General features: G+C 43.1%; 1 protein-coding gene across 1 annotated transcript; it reads right to left on the bottom strand.

The window, feature by feature from the left end:
- Positions 1 to 44: 44 nt before the first annotated feature.
- On the bottom strand, positions 45 to 27,967 carry Anapc7 (anaphase promoting complex subunit 7). The gene is made up of 11 exons (XM_038345777.1): positions 27,784 to 27,967; positions 21,397 to 21,583; positions 20,687 to 20,806; positions 13,977 to 14,088; positions 13,273 to 13,426; positions 11,697 to 11,839; positions 8,690 to 8,807; positions 4,879 to 5,075; positions 4,117 to 4,341; positions 2,942 to 3,092; positions 45 to 692 (listed from the first exon to the last, which is right to left on the bottom strand). The coding sequence occupies exons 1-11, from the start codon at positions 27,882 to 27,884 to the stop codon at positions 503 to 505; spliced, it is 1,698 nt and encodes a 565-aa protein (XP_038201705.1). The 5' UTR covers positions 27,885 to 27,967; the 3' UTR covers positions 45 to 502.

Raw genomic sequence — 27,967 nt, 5'->3', positions numbered from 1 at the left:
CTCAGGGCTGACTAGGAGACGGAAGGAGAGTCTGTGAAAGGGTGTCCACTGTGACGCCACTCAACAGTTTTATTAGGTGGACCAGCCCAGTGTGCGGCCACACTCCCATCACGTGGCTTCTCATACCTGCCCAAGCTGAGGCCAAGTGCCGCTCTGCAATCAGTGAAGAACACAGTTACTGAACTGCCAGAGCGCCATTACTAGCAGGGGGTGGGGCGAGCCCAGGACCAGAGCACCTCTGACCATGCATGTGCGTGTCCTGTGAACCCATTCACGGAGAGAAAAAAGCGTCCTCCACCAGCACATCAGAACCACTCAGAGCCTGGTGAGTCTGCAGCTTGGGGCGCTCTCAGTCCTCAGCAAAGCAGGGCAGAGTGAAGTCCTTCTGACAGACTAAAGTCCCGACTACAAGGCGAGGAAATGGGCAAGGACTCCTGTCACAAACACACTCCTCCCACAGCATCCGCCTGTCCAAGAATCCCCAGAAGCTGCCGCTGGGCCTTCACTGCATGCCGAACCACTGCTCCTGGTCAGCCCACTGGGCTGCCTCACTGTCGCTGCCCTCCAGGTCCCCTTCTTCCCCACTCCCTTCCATGTCATCCACATCTTCCTCCTGGGTAGCATCCGTGGGACTCTCCTCCTTCTCCATCTTCTGCATGCCCTCTAGAGACTTCTGGTCATTGGGGTCCAAACTAAGGAACAACAAAACAAAGGAGAAGCCTGAGTCTCTCTCTGTCTTGCTCCATTGGACTGCTCTGTCACCAAGCTGGCCCAGCAGTGAAACACTAGGGTCAGAGATGATGCAAATGATTGTGTCTTCCAAGGCTGGACCCAGGGAGTCCATCAGAAGTGAAAAGGGGCATTGTCCTAAGTTTTAGAAATTTTAACTTGAGGGGGCTAGAGAGGTGGCTCAGCAGTGAAGAGCACTTATTCATTCAGAGGACCTGGGTTCAGTTCCCAGCACCCACATGGTGACTCACGACCACCTGTGACCCAGTACCCAGGTATCTGACGCCCTCTTCTGACCTCTGTGGGAACCAGGCACACATGGCACACAGACATATATGCAGCCAAAGCAACCACACACCACACATAGAGTAAAAATAAATTAATAAACAATAAAATGACTAAAATTGCAATTAAAAATTCTTAATTAGTCAGTGGTGGTGCACAGCTTTAATCCCAGCTCTTGGGAGTGAGTTCTAGGACAGGCTCCAAAGCTACACAGAGAAAAGCCTGTCTCAAAAAAATCAAAACAACAATAAACAAACAAACAAACAAAAGTTTTCTTTTTAAAAAAAAATATGTATTATGTATACAACGTTGTGTGTGTGTGTCTGCCTGCACGCCAGAAGAGGGCACCAGACCCCACAGATGGTTGTGAGCCACCACGTGGTTGCCGGGAATTGAACTCAGGACCTCTGGAAGAGCAGGCAATGCTCTTAACCACTGAGCCATCTCTCCAGCCCCTCCATAAAGTTCTTAAACCATTTCACAACTACCAAGCTCTAGCACTGTGCTAGCAGGAGCAGCCAGACACAGGGAAGCATGCCAGTAATCCCAGCACTTGGGGGAGGAAGAAGAATCAGCCTTAGGTACATAGTGAGTTCATGTGACCTGCCTCTTCTGTGTGTCACTTATGTCCATGTTATCACGTGGAGTGATTTTAAGTCCTGAGAATAGGAACGAGGACCAAGGCATTTTCATTAGTAGCAACCCCACAAAGATGCGAGACCCAGAATCCTCATTTATTTGGTTCCTTAAGCAAGCACTCTCCCTCTGAAGCAAGTCCCCAGCCACAGCAGCCTTTCTCCAGTGATGACCGCCCACGGCAGTTAGTGGGTTGGCAAATACCTTGGTGCTTGACTTTGTTCCAGGCCGTGTTCACAGACACAGGGTAGTTTGTTATATCTCCTCCTTACCCAAACCTTACACCAAACTCTTGTCTACCCAGAGGCTCACACACTTTGGCCCACCCTACATACTGCAGCAAAGAGTTCTGTGTACTGTGAGTGTCACTGAGTGCTCAGAAGTGCTGCCTCAGCTACCTCTGGGACAAGTGAACAGATGAATGTGAGACTTGATGAGGACACCTCCTTGCTATACCTAACACATACTCTCAAGCCAAAAAACAAAACAAAACAAACAAACAAACAAAAAAACCCACTTCTGCACTAATCAGTAAAAATGCCTGCATTTATTATTTACTTCATACTAGGTAAAGTGCTAAGCACTTTTTATTGAATACTCTGAATCCTCATTCAGCCATTTATTTTCAAAAATTAAGTTTATTATTGTTATTAGTGTTATTAACTAGTGTGTGTGTGTGTGTGTGTGTGTGTGTGTGCAATGTAGACATTTATCTGTGCATCATGTATAAGTCACGGCAAGCATGCAGAGGTCAAAGGACAAACTTTGAGGTGGTTCTCTCCTTCCACCTTTATGTGTGGGTTCCAAGAACCGAACTCAGGTCTCCAGGGTTGTGTGGCAAGCACCAATAATGGCTGATCCATCTTGATAGCCCTTAACTCAGTCATTTAATAACCAATGAAGTAAATATAACAAGGAAAATGGTTAGTATTTTGATCAAGATGTCAGGTAAAAGCTGTATTTAAACTTAAGAATTTAAGGTTTTAGTTATTATAGAAGGTAGAAATACAGGAAAACACTTAACACTACTTTGATTTTAAAAAGATACACTAGGTAAAGCCCTATAAAGTCGTGGCGTGGAGCATCTGTACAAACCAGTCTAATGTGATAATGGGGCTGGAGAAGAGGGAAGCATCTCTAACTCTGTTACTATGCTTTCGGAAAACTATGTCAGAAGTCGAGTATTCAAAAAATCTTCTCATTACTATTCTTAGCCTGCCTTCAACTGTGGGCAAAGCAGGTGTCTGCCTCCTCTCCCTTCCTCCCTCCCCATGGGAGGCTGAGCACCCACCTCAGTGCTATACTGTACTGGTCCATTGCTTCCTGGTATTCGTTCACAGCTACTAGGAAGTCCCCCAGGATCCGATGCAGGACACAGTCGCTCTGATTGGCCAGGGCATTCCTCAACAGAGCAATTCCATCTTCATATTTCTGTTCCCTGCCTACAGAGAAAGACAATTTTCACTGCTCAGCCAGTGCACAGTCACACCCACCACAATATGACAACTTCCCCAGAGACATCCTTAAAGGGCACTGCAGTGTGCCTTTTCACTCATGTGCGTGTGGTCTTTATTTCATTGGGAAAATGGTAAAATGAGTACTGAGTCTTTAAAATAACATTTTATTACATCAATTTATGTGAAAGGAGGTGAGCATATCATAGCACGTGCGTGAAGGTCAGAGGACAATTGTGGAGGTTGGTTCTGTCCTATCAAGTGGGTCCTGAGGCCTGAACTGAAGTTGTCAGCCTTGGTGGCATCTTTACCTGAGCCACTGAACCTGTGTTCTGAATCTTTAGATACACTCTTAAACTTAAAAAAAAAAAAAAAAATGAGCACACTAGTGCACACCAGCACTAGGGAGGCAGAGGCAGGAGGATCTCTGTAAGTACGAGGCCAGCCAGTCTACAGAGCAAGTTCCAGGACAGTCAGAGCTGATACACAGAAAAACACTATCTTGAAAACTAAACAAAACAGTCAAATTCAATTTTACTTCCCAAACCAGGAGTTTATCATGAGTCAGAACAAATGGTGTCCTTACTCATGTGATGTCTGTGCTGTCTTTAGAATGTAGATGCCAGCAAGAAGGCCAGCACCAGACCTGCAGAACCACGAGCCAAAACAGCTTCCTCCCAGCATCATGTAAACATGCGGTTATGCCAGAAGCAAGAAGAACAAAGCCCAGAGAACCCAGACAGCTCAAAACAGCTCAAACTGACTAAAACCAGCTGCATTCAGACTAAAGTAGTTCAAAACTAGACCAGAGATGAGCTGAGTGGCTACCAAGTGATTTTAGCTGGTTCACATCAATCTAAGTAGGCCTGAGCCCGTCTGGTTGTTGATATATGTAAAGCATTTCAGGCAGACTCAGACCTGCTCTGTCATCATAAGCTTCAGGGACTGCAGCACCCCCCGGAGATGTGGGTCCCAACAACCAACAAACAACACAGAAGGGTGGTGCACTCACTGAGCAGCTCTGCCTTTTTCACAACAGCCTTGACATAGTCCGGCCTCTGGGCCAGTGCTTTATCTAACAAAGTTTTGGCTTTCTCCTGCGTCACTGGATCTTCCAGACACACGGTGGCTAACAGGGTAAGAGTCTGCGCATTTGCACCTAGAGTTTTGTAAACATTGTTGGCCATCACCATTGCTTCTCGAATGCTATTCGAAGCTAAGTAACATTCTATGAGACCTGAAAAACAAAGCAGAGATGTTGTATCGCAAGCCAGCCCCATCACGCCACTCACCAAGCTCTGCTGCACCCGCCCTTTTGTGCCTTCCCCCATTTTAATGACCCAACGGGACTGCAAATGACCCAGCATAGCCTCTGACTATATAAGCACATTTTTCTTCTTTCCAACTTCAAATTTGAACTCATCTTCCCATTACAAGACAGACTACTGAGCTTATTTTTAAATTCTTATAAAAATGTTTTAGAGGAACAGAATCTTGTAAGAACTATTTTAGTATCGGTGACTCAGTCACCAAATGTTGTTAAACCTGGCACAGCTCTGCTGGGCTACAGCAACATCCTGTCTCAAAAAATATTAATAATAAATTTTTTTAAAAAAATTAATCAATCAATCAATGCTGAAGAGACTCTGTCTGGATTTTAAAGCTGCTCCTCCCCAGCCGCCATGACTCTAACATACAACAGAGCTCTGACCTAACAAAACCTTCCATGTAGTGCAGCTGTCACGTCAGTCACACTGGCAGACTCCTATCTTACCTTCATAACAGTCTAGGCGACAAGGTGCGAGCCTTATGGCCTCCCGAAAATGTATGATAGCTTCCTGGACTCTGCCCATGTTCCTAAGTGCTGCTCCTTTGAGGAGCAGAGCTTGGACACTGTTGCTGTTCAGCTGAATGGCCTTGGCACCCAGGTACAGGGCCCGAGAGTAGCGTTTGCTATAGAAGCTATGGCATCTAGGGAAAAGAACAAGTTATTTGAGAAAAGCCTCAATGCCAGGCTGGGGGTGCAAATTCCTTTAACCTTAGCACTTGAGAAGCTGACAGACTATCTTTAAAAACAAAACAAAAACCAAAAAAGTTGTCCAAATGGCTCACAGGATTAAGGTGCTTACAGCCGAGTCTGAGGACTTGAATTCAGTTCCTGAGACCTACACAGGGAAGGAGAGAACCGCTCTTGCTGTCTTGTGACTTCCACACACATGTTGCAGGTGTTGACACATTCACACACAATAAATAAAATGTAATAAAAATCTTTTGAGGAAGCTTCATCCACAATCAGAGAAATTACAAATTATGCATGCAGCTACAACCCAGATATCAGTAAAGAAGCTAAACAAAACAAATACAAACCAACTAAGTATCACTCCGAGGGCATCGCACACAGGCACAGTCAGGCACTCCAGTAACCCCAGCATGTGGATGGTGGAGTAAAGAGGCTCAGAAGCTGAATTGCAGTGAGTAAGTAACAGAGTGCTCACCCACAAATGGGGTAACTATGTCACCTCCCCTTTCGGAGAGGCCATTGTAGTAGAAGAGGGCAGGGCAGAAAGAGTCTAAGAGGCAGAAGTCTGGGAGTATTGGTGCAGTATCATCAGAACATTACAGTACGCATGTGTTCCTGAATCCACGGAGCTGCGGTGCCCACAAAATCAACAGTCCAGCTTGGAAGTGAACAGGGTCTATGACACCCCGCCCATAAATGAGGACCTATGGATAGTTGGTGGCTCTGGGGAAAGGAGAGTCCATTTTTCTTTAAGTCTGGCTCCTGTGGGTCAACTACACTCCACTGTATTGCCCTATACCCAAAAGAAAATGGAGAGCACAAAATGGTGTTAAAGGTTTATTAAATAAAAAAGAGAATAGCAGGTTGGGGAAGGGGTAGGGAGGATGGATCTGATGGAATTAAGAGGAGGAGTCTGGAGTGAATATGATCAAAATACTGATGTGGGATTCCCCTCTGTATGCTGTGAATACCATGGTTAATAAAGGGACTGCTTTGGGCCCATAGCAGTGCTATAGGGGAACAGAGCTAGGCAGGGAAAACTAAACTGAATGCTGGGAGAAAGGAGGCAAAGTCAGAGAGAAGACAATTTGAAACTTTGCTGGTAGGCCACAACCTTGTGGTGATGCACAGATCATTGGGTTAAATTAAGAGGTAAGAGTTGGCAAATAAGAAGCTAGCACTAATAGGCCAAGCAGTGACTTAAATAATATAGTTTCTGTGTGATTATTTTAGGGCTGAGCAGCCAGGAACAAACTAGCGACCTCCCTACAACTAATTACAATGTACAAAGTTCTCTAGGAATTAAAAAAAAAAAAGGATCAGAAGTCTAAGGCCAGCCTCAGCTACATGGTAGGCCCAGTCTTAGGGTACATGAGAATGAGACTCTCTCAAAAAACAAAGGATAGCCTAGCATGGTGACACAGAAGGAGGATCTCTTTTGAGTTCCAGGCCAGCCTGGTCTACATACTAAGTTATAGGACAGTCAGGATTAAATAGAGAGACTTAGTTTCAAAACAACAGCAGCTCTTTGGTCTCCAGAGCAGAAACAAGATGAGGAAAGATGCCAAACATCATCCTTTGGAAAGTTTTGCAATAAGATGCACAGGTTATATAGCTAACAACATCGTAGCAACATGTTGTGTAGTAACAGCACTGCTGTAGCTCTAAGGCCAACACCTTCAGAAGTCTACCTATGGCAATACCAAGAGAAAGCATAACTAGAGTGCCAAGGCTAAAAGAACACTGCTGAGATTGGGCCAGTGAGGTTACTTAAAAAGTATTTACCACAGATTAGGACATGGGTTCTGTACCAGGCAGTGGTGGTGGGGCACACCTTTAATCCCAGCACTGAGGAGGCAGAACAGACAGATCTCTGTGAGTTCGAGGCCATCCTGGTCTACAGAGCAAGTTCCAGGGCAGCCAGGACTACACAGGAAAACCCCGTCTCGGCATAAAACAAAACAAAACAAAACAAAAAGGCATGGCTTCTGTGAAGGAACAACACCTAACCCCAAGAGGGCGGCTCTTGTAGCATCCAGTTCATCTTGAAGATTAATAGTCAGAAAATAAAATGTCCTGGTTTAAAAACAAAAACAAACAACAAACAAAAAGGTCAAAAAAGACACAAAATGATCCAAAAAAACCTAAAAATAAAAATAAAAAAAAGGACTAAAGAGAAGGCTCAACAGTTTGGTTCCCAATAGCCACACGAGCAGTTCACAACTGTCTATAACTCCAGCTCTAGGAGATTCAACATCCTTTTATGACCTCCACAGGCACCTGCTCATACGTGGCACATACTCACACATTCAGGTTAAGTTTTTTTTAAAAAAAAAAAAAAAAAAAAAAAAACACTACCCTTAAGAAAAAAAAATCTTGCAGTGGTGGTGCACACCTTTAATCCCAGCACTTGGGAGACTGAGGCAAGAGGATCTCTGTGAGTTCAAAACCAGCCTGGTCTACAGAGTGAGTTCCAGGACAGCCAGGGCTACACAGAGAAACTCTATCTTGAAAATAAATAAACGAACAAACAAACAAACAAACGAAAAGAGCTCAAGGGACTGGAGAGATGGCTCAGTACTTCAGAGCACTTGCTGCTCCTGCAGAGAACCAGGGTTTAATCTCCGGCACCATCTGTAACGCCAGTTCCAGGGAATCTGACCACTGCAAGCACCAGCCACTCATGTGGCATACAGAAATACATGTAGGCAAAAACATCCAGATACATAAAATTAAAAAAAAAATTAAAAGACTAGAAGGACATCTAGATATTGTCCTTATAAAAGCCATGTGGTGTAGGAGGTCCTTCTGTTTATGTGTTGCTTTCATTGGTTGAATAAAGAAACTGTCTTGGCCTTTTGATAGGGCAGAACTTAGGTAGGCGGAGTAGACAGAACTAAATGCTGGGAAGAAGGGCAGACAGAGAGCCACCATGGAGCTGCCAGAGACAGACATGCCAAGTCTTTCCCGGTAGGCCACTTCCACGTGGTAATACACAGATTATTAAAAATGGGTTAAATCAAGATGTGAGAGTTAGCCAATAAGAGGCCAGGCAGTGATTTAATTAATACAGTTTTTGTGTGGTTATTTCGGGTGTAAGATAGCAGGCAGCTGGAACGATAAGCAGCCCACTCCTCCTGTTACAGCCACGTTGTCATTACGGTTTTATCTCCGTCAGTGTGAGTGAGGCCGACTACACAACACATCATCTCTGTTCATAATCCTTGAAGTAGGGATCATTATCCTGGTCTCCAAATAAGAAAACATACTCAGAAGAATTAATAAATGCCTGCCCAAAGTCACAGGCACATCCTGGTTTGATTCAGGTTTCAATGACTGTGATTTCAACTTTTTGTTTAAAGACACGGACTTAACTATGGGGCCCTGACTGACTAGAACTTGCTATACAGACCAGGCTAGCCCTGAACGCACAGAGAACAAATACCTGCACCGCTGGCACCGCTATATCTGGTTCAACTCATATTCTCTTAAAGAGAAAAAAGGATCTTTTTTTAAAAATCGACTGAAAATTGAAGAGAAAAGAAAATAAGCCAGCATAGCATACCCAGAGACCACCCAGGGCTCCGCGTGCTGATCTGAAATGTTGAAAAGGCGGCAGCCAAGGTTCTCCACATCCTCCAGCCGCCCTTCTCGTGCCAGGAGGTAGCCATAAACATCCATTCCTGAAAGAAAGAACATAGTAATAAAAGGTTCTTCTACCACAGAGGGAAAGGTCCTCAGAAAAGGCAAAGGAGGCAGGAGAAATGGCTCAGCAGTCAAGAATACTCCTTGCAAAGGCTCGGGTTCAGTTCCCAGCACCAACATAGAGGCTCACAACCACATGTAACTTCAGTTTCCGGGAATCTGACCTCTGAGGGAAACAGGGACGTACATAGTACACATGCATACATGAAGGGAAAACACACAGAGAAATTTTAAAAAGTGAGAAGAACCTGTGAAATGGGTAAAGGAAACTGCCACCGAGCCTGAGAATCAAAGCTCAATCTCCAGGACCCACATGGTAGAGAGCCACTTCCAAAAAGTTGCCCTTAGACCTTCTATGTACGCACATACCATACACACACATACACAAATGATTTAACTTTAAAAATTAAATAAGCCGGGGTGGGAGTGGCATATGCCTTTAGTTCCAGCACCCAGTTCGAGGCAGTCTGGCATACAGAGGGAATTCTAGGATACCAAGGGCTATTTTCCAGAGAAACCCTGTCTCGAGAAAAAAAACAAAACAAAACAAACCCTCTGGAGATGCTGCTCAGTTGGGAGAGAAGTTGTGAGCATGCAAGGGTTCAATCTCCAGCACCACATAAATATGATGGTGGTACAGGTCAATAATCTCAGCATTCGGGAAGCAGGAAAAGCAGATGTTCAAGGTCAACTACAGTTATAAGAAACCTCCTCCTCTCTAAGTGACTGGATGAACGAACAGCAAACTATCCAAAACAAAAAAGGCCCTCTCTTCTGGCCTCTGTGGGCTCCTGCACACACATGCTCAACATAAACTTGCAGGCAAACACCACACACATGAAAGAACAAAAGACAGAGACAGGAAGGCACAGAAGCAACAGATCCTACTTCACAACTTGAAAGCCGTTCATGTCAAGAACTGTCTGTCCCTAAATCTGTAGTGTGGTGAACAACTGCCCAGAAAAAAACCCCAAAAAGGCATCTCATAATTGCTGTTACTCAAGAGCCCTCAGCCATCACCACATGCTTAGTATGCTGAAAAACACCCAGTCTCAAACAAACAAACAAACAAACAAACAAACAAAAACAGCCTCTGGCCTATGCCCCCCAAAGCTGTAGTTTTGTTCTGGAATGTAGTTCACTAGGGAACCCACCTCTCTCATTCTTAACCCTGCCAAGTCCCTTCACTCCTCCCTCATGGTTTATAAAGGCCGTGCTGACTCTCACGAACCTCTTCCTACTGTTCTCCTTCTTTATCATCCCTTCAAATTCCCACTCCTCACAGCAAGATCAAAGCCACACTTCTGCTAGCCTGGGTTTTGAGTGTAAGTATCCAACTCCAAGCTACCAATGCCACCAGGCTCGTATTTCTAAACACTGTATTTTTTTCTCTCTCTCTTTACTTTTTTGTTTTTGTTGGTGTTTTTTTTTTTTTGTTTGTTTTTGTTTTGTTTTGTTCTGTGGTTTTTGCTTTTTCCAGACAGAAGTATCTCTGTGTAGCTCTGGCTGTCCTGGAACTCACTCTGTAGACCATGCTGACCTCAAATTCAGAGATCTGCCTGCCTCTGCCTCCCAAGTGTGTGCACCACTACTGCTGGCTTCTATTCAAGTAGCCCAGAATGGCCAATGAACTTGAACTGCTGACCCTTCTTTTTCTACCTCTCAAGTGCTGGGATTACTAATGTGGTGTAGGTAGATTGAAGAGGAATAAACACCAGACAGGGAAAGATCTTGCATGAACACACTTTCTAGACTGTTCCCACATCTCGATACTTGGGAAGGCCCCTTCATACTCAGTCATCTTTTTTGTTTGGTTGAGTCAGGGTCTCACTGTATAGCTAGCCTTGATCTCACAATCCTGCCTCAGCGTCCTGAGTGTTAGAATTACCGTCCAGTCATTCTTTACTCATCTAAAAGCCTGCTTGCTGTCCCGAGGCAACAGTCTTCTGTTAGCCTCTGTTGAGTCTTTATGATCTCATTTCCCTCTACCCCTGAGCATTCAATTTTTCAAACTGCTGGTCCCTTACCTGCCTCTCAGGCCTCTGTGCCTTGTTCCTTTACCTGAAACTGCTTCTAGACCAACAGCTGCTCTGCCTGCTCTGATGACACTTTAACCACTCTGTCCCTTTCCTAATATCCGTTCCCTACTTCTCCATAACTATACAAAGGACAGAGTAAAACCAAAGTCCCTAAAAGGACATTAGGGTTCTGCAGATGCCATCAGTCAGCCACATCATAAATTTATAATTCACGGGGACGAATGCCATGATACCCCTTAAAAGAAAAAGCTAAGCAATGGTCTGTGAGGAGAAAACACTTATATTCAAGTCAAAACAACCACTCAGAATAGAATTAGCTAAGTGTTAGAGACATACGCCAGGACAAGGGAAAGAACTGCTCCAGTAAGCGAGCCTCACAAAAGCTGTCTTGAAAAACGACAGTAGCAGAGCTGGGCACCATGGCAGCACATGCCTCCTCAGAAGGTAGAAGCAGGAGAATCAAGAATTCAAAGCCAGGTTCAAGGCTAGCCTGGCTACATGAGACCCTCTCTTCAAACAATAAAAACAAGGGGCTGGAGAGATGGCTCAGCAATAAAGAGCATGTACTGCTCTTCATATGACCTGAGTGGATTCTCACATCCAGTCACATGGGTCATAACTCCAACTCCTGGGGAATCCAATACCTCTGGCCTCCAAGGGCACCGTACTCACGTGTACATGCCCCCACACAGACACAGTTACACACAATTAAAATAAGCCTAAAAGCAACAACAACAAAAACCAAGAAACACAAGGTGCCAACGCCACATTCTTTCTGCCTTTTCTCTTAGCTGCCTTTTACAGACACTCTACAGCCCCAGAATTCACCTTTTATCAGATAAGGATCCAACATCTGCGCCTGTTCAAACTTGAGGACGGAGTTCTTACTGTCTCCTGCTCTGAAGTACAGGTCTGCCAAGCTCCCAAGCAGGTCCACGTTGTCTCGCAGTAAGGATTTTTTCTCCAGTGAACTTAAAAGATATTAAATACTAACCCTTAGAATCTGTCATAGAGCTTTAATCACTGCATTTGGGGGGTGGGCATATAGATGACATACTTTTCTGTATGTACAATAGTTTCATAAAAAGGTTTTTGGGGGTTTTGAGGTAGGGTTTACTACTTTATCCAAGTTGGCCTTGAACTCATGATCCTCCATCTCCCAAGTTCTGGTATTTATACACAGGCACAATAACTCCTAGCTATAATATAATTAAGCCAGCAGGATGGCTCAACAAGTAAGGGCAGCACTAAGCCTAATGATCTACGTTTGATCCTTGGGACCTACACAGTGGAAGGAGAGAACGGACTCCTCCAAGTTGTGCCCATGAACAATAAATAAATACAAACGTAATTTTAAAAACTTTTGAAAAGACCTAGGTACAATGGTCATTTTTTTTGCCTAAGGTTCTTTCAAAGATACATAGGGGGCTGGAGTGATGCTTCTGCAGAATACCCATGTTCAATCCCAGCCCTAGCACAGCAGCTTACAACTACCTGTAAGTTCACTCCCAGGGAATCCAATGGCCTCTGTGCACTTAGCACACACATGGGATACAAACATACATGCAGACAGAACAACCATATACATAAAATTAACTAAATAAAATGGTTTAAAGTTATACAATGAAATGGTGTGTGTGTGTGTGTGTGTGTGTGTGTGTGTGTATCAAATATAAACCCTTAAATCTACAAAGAACTTTCTGGTTATGATTTTCCTTAATTTTATTTTTTGAGACAGGGTATCACGATGGAGCATTGGCAAGCCTACCTATGCCTCTTGAGTGTTGAGATTAAAGGTGTGTACCACCACACCTAGCAAGGTTATAGTTTAAAAAAAATACATAATTTTTATATGTCATTCACAAGTGACAACTACTCATGACTGAAAAAGATATATAGCTTTTTGTCCTAGGACTATGAATAGAAAGAAATGCCAATTACAAAGAAGCACCTTATGTAAGGTGTTACAATAAATATATACCAAAAAAAAAAAAAAAGATGAAAACATATGACATCCACAGCACTTTGCTCCCTAAGGGTGGCCATCTTCACATGAACAGAACTCAGTTCAGCTTTTCATTTTTACAGGTTCCAACAGTTTACTACATTTGCAACCATTTAGTGCATTAGAAAACACTGCCTAAAGACTATAATGCCAAGCAGTAAGCATCTACTCTTTCTGTTTTACCAGAAATACATCAGACTGCCAGACAAGCAAAGGGCCTTAAAATCCTTGAATTAAGCCAGGCTTGGTGGCTCATGCCTATAATACCAGCAATAGGGACGCAGAGGCTGGGAGACTGAGGCCAATTCAAGGAAAACCCAGGCCATGTAGTAAGATCTTACATATCTCAGACCGTGCCTCCCACCAAAACAATCTCAGAGTTTATATCCTGGCTCTCACCAGATGGTGTTGATTGCTCTTGAGTTGTCCCCAGTGTGCACAAAAGCATATGCTTTAATCCACACAGACAGCCAATCCAGGTTGGGCACAGTCTGGATCACATTCATCGTCATTGATGCCACTTCTGCGCCTTTTACAGAAAGGGATAACAAACCTAATCCCCCCAAAAGCAAGAGAAAGGTGAGGTATAACATCTTCCTCCCACAGTGCAGCAAACAGCAGGCTGCATAGCTGCCTTTCCTAGTCTAAGCAATGCATACAACACCAAGAGGTCAGAGCCTCAAGGATGGTAAGCACATGCTGCCACTGTGCTATTCCCCTAACCCTAAAAGACAGGCATTACTCTTTATTTCAAAATGACAGTATTTAGAAAGTTTTAGACCTACTCTAGGGGCTGGAAAAATGGCTCAATGGTTAAAAGCACTTGCTGTTCTTGCAAAGGATCTGGGTTTGATTTCCAGAACCCACATGAATTAAAACTATCCACAACTCCAGTTCTTGGAGTTTCAATGTCCTCTTCTATCCTCTACGGGCACCAGGCACACACATGGTTCACATATATACATACGGGCAAAAACTTCATTCATACAAAATAAAATTAAAGTCTAAAAAATGCCCTACTCTATCTAATGCATACTCATAACTGAGACCTATCATCTTTGACTGCAAATACCCCCAGGCAACAGGAAGAAAACTTTCTATACCTAGAATGGCGTCAAGAGCCAAGGGGCACTGCCGCAGGACCTCTTTATAGCTGGTGACTGACGGGCGTTCCTGACCAGCCTTCTTGTACAGGTTTGCCAACATCATGTTTATCTACACACAAAAAACAAAGTACAGTAAAGCAAGTGTATCTGCAAAGGAAGTACTTCACCATGAGCAAGTTCTGATTTTTATTCTCAATTACTAATCTGCTTTCTATTACAAAAAATCTACCCACAGTCCTGTGCAAATATTGATTCCGTTCCTCAAAACAAAGAACAATTATCCTTATTTTTCCTAGTTCTGTAATCCTTCCAAATAAACTATATCTAGCCAAAGATGCTGCCTCTGGGATTAACACAGACTCAAGAAATGCACCAGAATTTTAGTTACTTTGATTTTTGCTGTTAAGATGAATGGCTCCAGAAGTGCTCAAGATGATATATTTTAAAGATTTTTGTTGTTGTTGTTCGTTTTTGTTTTGAGACAGAGTATCACTGTGTAGCCCTGGTTGGCCTGGATCACATAAAAGATCTACCTGCCTCTTTTAAATGCATGCGCCTCCCACTGTGCTTCTGTGTAAGAGTACAGGTGCCCACAGAGGCTGAAGGAGTTAATTACCCTGGAGCTAGAGTTACAGGTGGCTCTGAACCACCCGACATGAGTGCTGAGAACTGAACTTGAGTCCTCTGAAGAGCCGTACACACTCGTAACTGCTGAAGCCACCTTTCCAGCCTAAACTCGTATTTTAAATTTAGTACTAAAGCATAAGAAAGTGAAGAAGCCAGGCATGGTGGCACGTATCTTTAATCCCAGCACTTGGGAGGCAGAGGTAGGCGGATCTCTGTTCCAGGACAGCCAGGGTTGTTACACAGAGAAACCCTGTCTTCCAAGCCAGCTACCACCCAGACCCAGATCTATGAGTTAACCCACCCCAACATCCACAGCATCTATGAACTTGAAGCATGTGAAGGGGACAAACCAACAGGATCTCCAAGGGGAGCCCCAGAAAGAGCCCATTATCAGAGGTATAGCAGAAGCCAGAGGCCTCAAACCAGACAAATGACCCACAGAAGTGAACATCTACAAGATGAATGGACTAAAGGGTGAACTGTGTGACTCAGCAACACACTACTGCTTCCATTAAGAGATTCTTTTTTCTTTTGTTGTTTTTTGTTGTTTTGTTTTTCTTTTAACTTTTGTTTTGTTTTGAGGGGAGGTTGCACGGGCAGAAGGGGGAAGCAAGGGGACAGGGAGATCAGTGCAATCTGGATGCATGATGTGAAACCCACAGAGAATCAGTAAAAGTTGAGAAAAAACTTTATTCAAAAAAGAAAAAAAGTGAAGAAATCTTAATTTTTTTTTCCCTTTAAGACAGGGTTTCTCCATGTAGCCTGTCCTGGAACTTGCTTTGTAGACCAGGCTGGCCTCAAACTCGCAGATATCTGCTGGCTACTACTTGCCAAGTGCTGGGATTAAAGGTGTGCTGTGAGCTACCACCGCATCTTCCCAATTTCTAAAAAGACTTTATTTTTATTTACGTGCACAAATGTGACTGTGTCTGTGAGCATAAGAGTGTGTGGGTGTTGGAGGGGCTTTGGAGATCAGCAGAGGTAGAGCATCCCCTGGAGCTGGAGTTACAGCTGGTTACGAGCTACTGATGTGGGTGCTGGGAAACTAACTCTGGCCCCAGGAAGAACAGCAAACACTTTTAACTGATGAGCCATCCTGAGCTTCAATCTCATTGTGTACCTAAGGAGGACCTTGAATTCCTGATCCTTATGCCTCACCTCCTAAGCACAGGATGACAGACAGGTACCACAACTGGCTGCTAGTTTTTTTTTAAAGTTTCTTATTTAGTAGTTCAGCTTGGCTATTCCACAAATTTACGGCAATCCTCCAGCCTCAGTTTCCTAAATGCTAATTACAGGCATGAGCCACAACACCGAGCTTACAACATTTGACACAGATGTTAAAGAAGGATTAGATAACCACCCCACCCCAAATAAAATAAATGACATAGACCAAGGAAAACAGACAAACAAACTTGGCTTCTGGCAGACCAGTGGCTAGAATATGGTCTAATACTTAATCTAGAACTGTCTATTCACCATATTGAGACAAAAAACAAAACAAAACCTCAAAGTGATCTCCAAAGGTGACATGACTCAAAGACTAACCACATTATTTAAATCCAGTGAGATAAGACATCTACATTTCAGAAAAATTTAAATATGGTACTTAATAAAGCTATTTCAAAAGAATCCTTCATTAAAAACCCTATAATCCTATACCTATAATCCCCAGCACTAGGGAGGCAGATGCAGATGATCACTACAAGTTCAAGGCTAACTTGGGATACATACTGAAAACTTCTCAAAAAAAAAAAAAAAAAAGACCCAAACATGAGAGCTGGAGAGATTGCTCAGTGGTTAAGCACACTTGTTGCTCTTACAGAGGACCCAGGTTTGTTTCCCAGTGCTCACATGGTACTTCACATCCATCTGTAACTCCATTTCCGGGTTGTTTGTTCATTTATTAGGTTGAATGAGTTTTTTTGGTTTTTCAATACAGGGTTTCTCTCTGTAGACCTGGTTGTCCTGGAACTCACTCTGTACATAGGGTGGCCTCCAGCTCAGAGATTTGCCTGCCTATGCCTCCTAAGTACTGGAATTAAAGGCATGTGCCACCACCACCTGGCAATTTCCAGGGGGTCTGCTACCCTCTTCTGACATCCACAGGTACCAAGCACACATATGCTGCACATACATATATGCATGCAAATACATACACAAAATAATGAAGCCGGACGGTGGTGGCACACACCTTTAATCTCAGCACTCGGGAGGCAGAGGCAGCTGGATCTCTGTGAGTTCGAGGCCAGACTGGTCTACAGAATGAGTTCTAAGACAGGCTCCAAAGCTACACAGAGAAACCCTGTCCCGAAAACCCAAAAAGAAATGAATAAACTTATTACAAAAAAACCTAACCAGGGCAACAAGAAGGCTCAGTAGGTGAAAGCACTTGCTGCACATGCCTGGCAACCTGAGTCCAATCCCTGTGGAAGTAGAGAATGGACTCTTTTTAAAGTTGCTCTCTGACCTCCAATGCAGTGCTGTCATACACAAATAATAGTGAAGTAAAAGTAAATAAATAAATAAATCATGAAACCCAAAACAAAACACTCTCACTCCTACCACTACAATTTTAAGAAAAACTAAAAGTACCAAAGAATGTACAAATTACAAAGATGAAGGTTGGGGAGATGGCTCAGTGGGCACAGTGCAGGCAACCACAAGAATCTTGAATTCAAATCCCCAGGATTCTTGTAACAGTTTGGTACTGCAGCTTGCAACTGCAACCTTAGGACTGACAACTCACTGGCCAGCTATTCTAGCCAAAAACATGGATCACTAAGTTCAGTGAGAGACCCTGTCTCAAAAAAAAAAAAAAAAAAAAAAAAAAGATGGAAAGACTAAAAGAAACATTCCAACATTCCAACATTAGTCTCTGGCCTCCTTATAGACCCACAGAGGCAAGTACACTAACACACACACACACACACACACACACACACACACACACACAAACATACAGTGCACATGCTAACATATAAGTGTACACCACATACTAACATACGCGTGCACAGGACACACTTTAACAAAGAGTATACAGCATATTCACTAACGTACAAGTAAACCTCACACAATAACATACAAGTATATACAAACAGACACAGAAATTAAAAGACAGATAATCTTTATGGTACAAAAGAAAACGACCATGCCCCAATTTAAGTTCTAAACAAGATGGTATTTGGTAGATTGTTAACCCGAGTAAAGCAGCGGCTATGAGAGCACAAAAGTTAAAGAATCTTTAAAATTTTCAGTTATCTACAACTTGACATACCAGATATTATGTATACACTCAACACAGTGGCTCTGAAAAGAACATCTGTTCCAATTATAAACCTCAGTATATAAGTCTTATACAAAACTTAATTCACACTGATGCCTACACTGAAATAATAAAATGCTATAAATTAAACTATTTTCTTTGGCTTTAGGTAGTGCATTTTAGAGGTCATTTTGAAAATGCAAAGAGAAGGGGCTGGAAAGATGGCATGGATGTTAAGAGCACTGGCTGCTGGCTGCTCTTCCAGAGGTCCTGAGTTTAATTCCCAGCAACCACGTGGTGGCTCACAACCATCTATAATGAGATCTGGTTCATACATGTAGACAGAACACTGTAAACACAATAATTTAAAAAAATGCAAAGAGAAGGCTAGAGAGAGAGCTCAGCAGTTAAGAGCACTGCTGCTGATCCAGAGGACCTATGTTCAATTCCTAGCACCTACATGACATCTTGCAACCATCAGAACTCCGCTTGCAAGTAATCCAATAGCCTACTTTGACCTCACTGGGCACCAAGCAAGCATGTGATGCATATACATACATACAGGCAAAACATTCACACACATAAAATAATTAAATCTTTAAAAGTTACAAAAAAAAAAAAAGGCATGCAGTGATGGCTTAAGGCTTTAATTCCAGCAGAGGCAAGCACATCTCTACGAGTTCAAGGCCAGCCTGGTCCACAGAGGAAGTTCCAAGACAGAACTTGCTACACAGAGAAACCCTGTTTCAAACAAACAAAAAGCCCCCGACACACACACACACAAGAAAAAGATAGACACCTAAAACACTGTTTACAGCACTTTATTTATTTTTATAGAATAGTATTTTAAAAAGTAATTTTATACCTAGGGGTATTGCTCAGTGGTAACATGCAAACACAGAGCTGTAAGCCCAATTCGCAGTTCAGAAAAAAGAATCAAAGAAAGAAAAAGGTTATTTTTACATTCATGAATTTAATAAGCTTTCAAAAAGATTCACAAAAATACAAAAATGCTATTAGCTATTAAAAAAAATAAAATATTTACAGATTACTAAGTTGTCCTCCCTGCCAGGGCATACATAGTTCAGATGTCTAACCAGTTCCAGTCAAAACACTCTTTTAATACACTGCCAAATTAAACACAAATATATATTTTGCCAGTATGTACCAAGGGATAATGTAGTCTTTTTGTGTATGTGCTCATGTGTAGATGCATGCAAGTGTGTTTGGGTACATACATACACGTATGTGGAGTCCAGAATCAATGCTGTATGTCTACTGAGATACCATTTCCCATTGACATTGGAACTCGGAAATCTACTACACTGGTTGGCCAGCCTGTTGTCACCCCAGCTCTAGGGCTATAGACATGTGTTGCTACAGAGGGCCTTTTACATTGGCGCTGAGCATCCAAATGCTGGTCCTCATGTTTACATAGCAAGCATTCAACCCACTGAGCCACCTCCTCAGTTCAAAGAGTAGCTTGTAGTTTTGATTTTACAAAGGGAAAGATTAATACAATATTCCTGTTATCAAATGACCATACCATTAAATATAAAAAAGAAAGAAGCTTTTTAAAAGTGCTTTTGCACCTGCAGTACTCTTCAGATTCCTGAGATGAAGAAATGTCAAAGAGGGACAGGAGGGAGCACTCAGTGTTAAGAACATGTATCTATTACTCTTCCAGAGGACCTGAATTCAGTTCCCAGCACCCACATCAGGTAGCTTATACAACTGCCTGTAACTCCAGCTCCAGGGGGATCTCACACCCCTAGCCTCTGCAGGTACACACACACACACACACACACACACACACACACTTAAAAATAATAAAAACAGGGGCTGGAGAGGTGGCTCAGTGGTTAAGAGCATTACTGCTCTTCCAGAGGTTCCAGAGAACTTAAATTTGGTTCTCAACACATCAGATGGCTCAAAACTAACGTTAATTCCAGCTCCAGGAGATTCAATGTCTCTGTGAGCATCTGTACTAATATATACATAACCACACATAGACACAAAATAAATCTTTTAAAAAAAAAAAGAGAAAGAGAAAGGAAAAAAAAGAAAGGACAAAAGGAAGGAAGGAAAGAAGGAAGGAAGAAAGGCAGGCAGGCAGGCAGGCAGGCAGGCAGGCTGGCTGGCTAAGGAATAGCTGAGTCTGGTGGTGCAAGCCTGTGATCCCAACTACAAGGCTGGATGGGGTAGGAACAGTGAAAGTCCAAGCCAGTCCTGGTTATACAGTTTAAGGACAGCCTGAGTAACTTAGACTTTGTTTCCAGATTAAAATTTTAGATAAAAAGAAAAGGGTTATGGCTGCAGCTTAGTGATGGGTGCTTGTTGAGCATGCCTGAAACCCTGGGTTGGATCTCCAGGACCTCAAAACCAAGCCAAACATTTTTTCTGTTATTTATTTGTTTTGGAATAGCCTTGAACACCTGGTTTTCCTCTTCCTACATCTCAAGTGCTAGGATTATAGGTGAATGCCACTATACCTAACCGAATTCTCAGGGCTCTTTAACAAAGTCAACCTTCTATCTGTCTGAACCCCAACTCCACTACTACGGAGAAAGTGTAAGAATGAGAGTGATTGCTGGGCTGTGGTGGAACACGCCTTTAATCCTAGCACTTGGGAGGTAGGTGGATCTCTGTGAGTTAGAGGCCGTCTGGCCAGAGCTGTTTCAAAGAGAAACTCTGTCTAGGGAAAAAAAAATGAGAGAGCCATGAGAAGAATGATCAGACAGACTTCCTGAAACATGGAGAACATCCAGGATGAGGCACGGTGAACAGAACTGGGGAAGAGGAAACTTCAGCTTACTTTAGGAGTTCTCTGTCTTGAAGGAATCCCATCGAGCACAGCGATGGCATCTTTGTCTAGTTTCAGCATTGTATAGCACTCAGCCATTTTGTATTTCACTTCAATCTCAGAAGGAAGACACTTCAAGATAACAAAAACATCTCTTCAAAATATGATCTCAACAGTGTGACAGTTCTTCAAAATATTAAACAGAGTAAGCCATTTTATAACCTAGCAATCTGCTCCTAGTATGTAATCATGAAATAAAAACAAGCTCACCCAAAAACCTGGGCACAAACCTTTACAGCCGCATTACTCATGTAGACAGGAATAAGCAACCCAATGTTCATCAATAAATAGATAAACAAAATGCAGCATGCTTGTACCACGGAATATTACATGATAACAAAATGAATGGTTTCAACCCTGTCTCTCAAAAAAAAAACAACAAAACAAACAAACAAAAACAAACAAAAAACACCAGAAAACAATTTGTGTGTGTGTGTGTGTGTGTGTGTGTGTGCGCGCGCACGCGCGCGCACCAAAGACTGGGCAATGGTGGTGCATACATCTTTAATCTCAGCTCTCAGGAAGGAGACGCAGGAGGATCTCTGTGAGTTTGAGACCAATATGGTCTACAGAGTGGGTTCCTATACATTCAAGGCTACCTACACAGAGAAACCCTGTCTTAAAAACCCCAAATAAATAAACAAATCAATTCTTTTAATCACCTGGCTCTGTGGAGTAGACGCAGAATTTCCAGTTGAAGGTCTCACTTTTGAAGTTTTACTCAAGGCTTTCTTCTGCTGTAAAGCCATGGTATACTTACTCACAGCATTACGGTACTCCTTATCGTGAAAGAGAGAATCTGCATGATACACCAAAAGCTGGTACTTTTGAGAGGGGGAAAACAGCTCACTAGAAAACAAAAGAAGCAAATCCAACATAGGTTATTTTGAAGATTAGAAAGAATGCCTGCTGTGGCATATTAGTTTAATGTTACTCTGTCTAAAACACCTGATCGGTTAATAAAAAGCTGAACGGCTGGGGCTAGAGAGATGGCTCAGAGGTTAAGTACGCTGGTTGCTATTCCAGAGTTCAATTGCTCTTCCTGAGTTCAACTCCCAGAAACCACATGGTGGCTCACAGCCATCTGTAATGAGGTCTGGTGCCCTCTTCTGGCCTGAAGGGATACACGCAGGCAGAATACTGTATACATGATAAATAAACAAACCCTTTTTTAAGGAAAAAAAAAAGCTGAATGGCCAATAGTTGCACAGGAGAGCAATAGGTGGGGTTGCCAGGGAGAGAGAATAAATAGGAGAAACCTAGGTTCCAGAGATAAAAGAGCAAGAGCAAGAAAAGGAGGAGAGCAGAAAGCCAGGGACCAGCCTCCCAGCCACACAGCCAGCCATGAAGAAAGAATGGAAGACAAAAAGTCCAGAAGTAAAACATTGTTAAAAAGAAATAGGATAATTTAAGTTAGAAAAGTTGGCTAGAACAAGCCAAGCAAAGACTGGGCATTCATAAGTAAGAATAAGACTCCATGTATTTATTTGGGAGTTGGGTGGTAGGCCCACAAAGTGTTAAAAAAAAAATCACCTACAAACACCTTGGTGTTTACTTAAGTCTAACAAAAAGTATTGTATGTTAGTTTTGAAAAGTTAGTATACTTTAACTGAAAGTAGCTAAATAAGAAGCACAACATTTGAACACCATGCAAATACGGCCCACACATCAAGTACGGTATCTTACTGTATTCTGATCTTGTGCAACTTAGTGTTTTCTTAATACTGAAGCTGAATGATACCTATAAATCAAATCCAATAAAATGATGAAGAAAACATGCTTTCCTTCTCTTTTTAAGGCCCTTCCACCCTCTTCCTGCATTTTGAGACAATGCCTCCCTCTGTAGCCCAGGCAACCTTGAATTTATGGCTGTCCTCCTGCTTCTGCCATGGAAGTGATGGGATTATAAAATGGCCCCCTATGCCTACTCAATAAGGCCTCTCAATTTAGCACTTTTTTTTATATACACCTATGTTACCTTAGGTTAACATCAAATTTTAAGGATAATATTGGCCAAGGATATCAATCTCAACAACTTGACTATTACCAAAGGGCAGAGACTCCAGAAAGAAGAAAATTTACCACTATGAATTCTTTTTAGAAAAACACTGAAAAAGCAAGCACCTGAACTGGGCATGGAGGCATAAGCCTTTAATCACAGCATTAGGGAGGCAGAGATAGGTGGATCTCTGTGAGTTCAAGACTAGCCTACTCTACAGAGTTCCAGGACAACAGAGAAACCCTGACTGGAAAAAACAAAACAAACAAAACAAACACCCAAAAATTTGAAAGCCAGTGTGAGAACAGAATAGGAAAGTCAAAGTGGCAGGATGAAAAGGGATTAGCCTTAAGAAGTCTTTTTAGAAAGTCATTACTATTACTTATATGTATATGTGCACATGAATACACTGTTGCCCATGAAGTCAGAAGAGAATGTTGGATTCCCTGGTAAGTACCTGATATGGGTTCTGGGAACCAAACTCAAGTCCTCTGCAAGAACAGCAACAATTCTTAAAACTATGGAGCCAGATCTCCAGGATCTGAAAGTTTCTTTTTAATTTTACATACAAAAAGCAAACTTTTCAACACTAGAAGCACTATATCATCTTGACTCTCAAGTGTTTAAAAATAATGTAAGGGAATCCATATTTCTCAAATGTTGTTTTTTCAGTTATTTCAGATCAAGCCCAAGGTCTCACAAATGCCAGGCAAGCCTCTATCACAGAACTTCATCCTTTACTCTCAAAAAGAAACCATTTTAACTAGTCCTTCTCAGCAAGGTTAAATGCCTGGACACTGCTTTACTTTTTGTCCTGCATGGGGTATCCATCCAAGGTCTCTGCATGCTAGGCAAGCATTCTATTCACAGCTCTATCTGCAACCCTGGTCAGATAATTCCAGTCCTACTCCTTACAAACTAATTGGGGATTATGCATTTCTAACAGGTAAAGAAGAGACGGAGACAAAGAATTCTATAAGCAGGCATGCATATTAAAAATAGTGGAAGCCATAAGTGATGGCACAGGTCTTTAATTCACTGACACTCAGGAGGCAGAAGCAGGTAGATCTCTATGAGTTTAAGGTCAGCCTGGTCTACATAGCCAGTTCCAGGACAGCCAGAACTACATTTCAAGGAGTAGAAAATGGCTCAGTGGTTAAGAGCACTGGCTGCTCTTCCATAGGTCCTGAGTTAAATTTCCAGCAGCTGGTGCCCTTTTCCAGTGTTTAAGCATATATGCAGACAAAATGTGTACACATAATAAATAAATCTTTTTTTTAATAAAAAAGACCTACGCATTGAGACCATGTCTTAAACAAACAAATGTGATAAGGGAGAGGGGTATTTTAAAACCCCAACAACTAGGTACCACTACCAGGTACGGTCATAATCTCCTGTAGTCCTAGCATTTATTTGGAAGCAGAGGCAGGATGACAAGGCATTCTAAGAACTAACCTTGGCTATATATATAATCAATTCAAAATCAGCCTCGGCTATGACCCTTTCAAAAAGTGGAGTGGGGGTGACTCCACAGTTAAGAGCATCTGGGATTTTGGGGTTTTTTGTTTGTTTGTTTTGGTTTTTCAAGACAAGGTTTCTCTGTAGTTTTGGAGCCTGTCCTGGAACTAGTTCTTGTAGACCAGTCTGGCCTCGAACTCACAGAGATCCACCAGTCTCTGCCTCCTGAGTGCTGGGATTAAAGGTGTGTGCCACTGCCACCTGCGAGCATCTGGGTTTTTATAGAGGATCCAAGTCTAGCTCCCAACACACCTACCAGGCAGCTTACAACTACCTGCAACTCCAGTTCTGACCTCCAAGGAATCTGATGCCCTCTTCTGGTCTCTGAAGGCACCAGGCGCACACATGGGACACGCACATATATGCAGATGCATATACATAAAAAACAAAGAAATTCCAAGTCTATTAGCAATCATTTCCTAATCCTATTTCCCTTGGCAGGCACTAATCTATGGTACCTTCTTAAAAATATATTTTATTATTATTTATGTGTACTCGTATGCTTGTGTACATGCACACACACATACCACAAAACCAAAAATCATTAAAAAAATCAAATGCAATAGAACACATCTATAATCTCAGAACTTGGATGTGGAGGCAGGAGGATGAAGAGTTCAAGGTCAGTCTGAGCTTCACCAAGACCCTGTCTCAAAAAGTAAAACAAAGCTGGGCATAGTGACTCAAGTCTAATCCCAGCATTCTGGAGGCAGAGACAGGTGGATCTGAGTTCAAGCCTAGCCTACTTTATAGTTCCAGGGCAGCCAGAGCTATGCAGAGAAACTAGGTGGGGGGTGGTGTGGTGTGAAACAACCTGCTCTTATACACTGTAAAGATTTGTCACTCACACTGGTTTAACAAACCAGTAGCCAGCAGCCAGACTAAGAGAATTCTGGGAAGAGGAAGGAAGTTGCAAACTAGACACAGAGTAAGCAAGATGAGAATGCCTTACTGAGAAAAAGTACCAAGCAACATGGCTAAACATAGATAAGAATTATGGGTTAAGTTGTAAGAGCTAGTTAATAATAAGCCTGAGCTTACAGGCCAAACAGTTTATAATTAATTTAAGCCTCTGTCTTTCTTTGGGACTGAATGGCTGCAGGACCAGACAGGACAGAAACTTACTTCTACAACAACCAACCAGAGAGCAGAGAATGAATAAATAGATGGGCTGCTTGCTCAGTTTTGAACCTTATTCATCCATCTTCCTTCTCCAAAGGAAACAGGTTTTTCATGTATTATTCCAGAGATACATTATAGACATATTACAACGCAAGTGTGTTACAGCATATACTGACCACTTTGGGGGTAGAGCAGTATCTTAGGTATCAAATGCGTATTTTTCAGTATATACAGGCATTTCAAGAGTCTGCTTGCTTTCAGTGGTACCAGGAAGGCAAATCTGAGTCTTACACATGCTAAGTGGGCTCTCCATGTCTGAGCTACATCTCCAGCCTTAAGAAAGCTATGACAAACCAGACCAACCTTTGATTCCTTAAGTTTATAAACTTAACTTTATATAAAGTATTTAGCCAACTTGACCTCTTTTTTTTTAAATGTATTTTAGGTAGTGCTAATGATGAAACCTAGGGCCTCAAACATTCTACTTAAGTATTGTACCACTTAACTATGTCACCAGTACTGCTTTTTATTATTTTCTTTCTTAATTTATTTATATTTTATGTATGAGTATTCTGTATTATACCTGCATGGCAGAAGAGGGCATCACATCCTATTATAGATACGTGCTACCACCATGTGGTTGCTGGGAATTGAACTCAGGACCTCTCGAAGAGTAGCCAGTGCTCTTAACCCCTAAGCAATCTCTCCAGCCAGCTCCACTAGTCCCATTTTAACTGTTTTTAGTTTGTTTTTTAACAGGTGTACACTGTCTATTAAAAATACTTCAAAATATAAAGGATAAATGTAGGAACTTAAATGCTTCCATAGCTAAAAAAAAACTGCCAATCTAACCTAATGAGAAAAAGCACAGATTAGCTATGTTTAGTCTAGCTAGAGAAGCAAACTGCTTCAAACAATGCTATAACATCAAGACCCAAGAATAAAGATTAGGGCAGCTGGGCAGTGATGGCACACACCTTTAATCTCAGTACTCAGGAGGCAGAGGCAGGTGGATTTCTGTGAGTTCAAAGCCAGCCTGGCTTACAAAGCAGGGCAACACAAAGAAACCTTGTCTAGAAACCCCTCCCCCTAAAAAAGATTAGAGCATTAATCCCCCAAAAAGGAAACTTTCCTACGACCAATCATGCTGATCCAGGAGGAAAGGCTCCTGAATGAACACAGGTTGACAGAGACCAGTGCTCCCCATCTCACTAAGATGACTAAGATGATGATAAAATGATGGATGTGACTGGTAAGGTCCACAGCACACCAATAAGTGAAATGGGGGATACAGGTCCTTCAAAGTCTTTGGCTGTCTGACCTAGACCAGCTTCAGCTAAGCCAAAAGCAAACAGCTGCACAGAGTAGAAGATTCCACTGTAACATCATCTGGAGGCCCTAGTGGTGGATTATAATAAAAATGATCCCCAATCAGAGACAGCTAGAATTCAAATACCCTAGCTCCTCTATGTTCTCTATGACATCGCCTGACACACAGGACCTCCTGCGGTCTGCACAGCTCCTCAGCACTTTCAGGAAGTTGAGGAGTGCTTCTCACAAATGGGAACTGGGCTTTTTCAACAGACAGCAAGGGTGAAGCAGAAAATTTAAAAAGGTCAATTCTGGTGGCGGGCGATGTTTAGGAAGTGACTTGCGCTGAAAGCTGAACCAGGAGGCAGTTCTAAAGTGAAGACTGAGCAGGAGCCGCAGGTGTCAATCAGCGTGTGCACTACAGCAGCTGAAAACACAACCAGGAGGCCGGCCCGCAGGGAGAACGGGAGAAAAGGAAGAGTCGCTTGGCTCGGGGAGCCACGCGGAAGAGTGAGCATGATGGGGAATTTTGAAGCAGGGTCCAACAAGCACCCAAGGAAGGCTTCATCTGAGACTCAGTAAACCCGGCCAGAAATGTCACTCAGTTGGCATTGTTTGCATAACCTTCATGAAGTGCCGAGATCGAGCCCCAGCACCAAAAGAACACGGAGCATGGTGGTGCAAACCCCTGCGACCCCAGCTTCTGGGAGGCGGAGGCAGAAGCGTAGTAAGTTCAAGCCCATCCTCGGCTAGACAAGCCCGTTGCAGGCTAGCCTGGTCTACAAGAGGCCCTGTTTACAAACAAAACCAAATGAGTCGCTACACGGCGGCTGCCTCGGGCCGTACAAAAGGCTGCAGGTAAACTTTTAAAACAGGCGCCACTCGGCGCGCCAAGGATGCGCTCGGCGCCGAGTGCTGCGGCCCCGGTCCTACGCCGCGGCGGGACCTCCAGGTCTGACACTCGGGGGACGGGGTCTCTGGGTGGCCGCCGCCGGCGCCGGAAGAGGCCTCGCCGCCCGCGCAGCCTCGGCGGGGCCACACGGTTTCCTCCACCACCTCAGCCCCGGCTCCCAGACCGCCGCTCCCCGCCTCCACTCACGGGTTGTTATTACTCATGGTCAGCAGCAAGCTGCTGAGGAGCCGCACGTTGGAGTGCAGCCCCGCGGCCGCCATGTCGCGCACATGGTCTATCACGCTCATCCTGCCCGGCGACAGCGCGGCCCAGCAGCAGCTGACAGAACGCCCGAGAGCGGAGCCGAGCCGAGCCTCGGGGAAGGTTCCAA

The sequence above is a fragment of the Arvicola amphibius genome, chromosome 10, assembly GCF_903992535.2.
Source record: "Arvicola amphibius chromosome 10, mArvAmp1.2, whole genome shotgun sequence".
NCBI lineage: Eukaryota > Metazoa > Chordata > Mammalia > Rodentia > Cricetidae > Arvicola > Arvicola amphibius.
The sequence above is the reverse complement of the archived record's forward strand: the minus strand, read 5'-3'. Positions and strand labels throughout refer to the sequence as shown.

Excerpts from the sequence above, each read along its gene's own strand:
- Anapc7 (XM_038345777.1), bottom strand. The coding sequence starts at position 27,884 with ATGAGCGTGATAGACCATGTGCGCGACATGGCGGCCGCGGGGCTGCAC. Across the intron at positions 4,342-4,878 it reads TCGCCTAGACTGTTATGAAG|GTCTCATAGAATGTTACTTA; the intron begins GTAAGATAGGAG and ends TTTGTTTTTCAG. Across the intron at positions 3,093-4,116 it reads GAAAAAGGCAGAGCTGCTCA|GCAGGGAACAGAAATATGAA; the intron begins GTGAGTGCACCA and ends CTTTCTCTGTAG.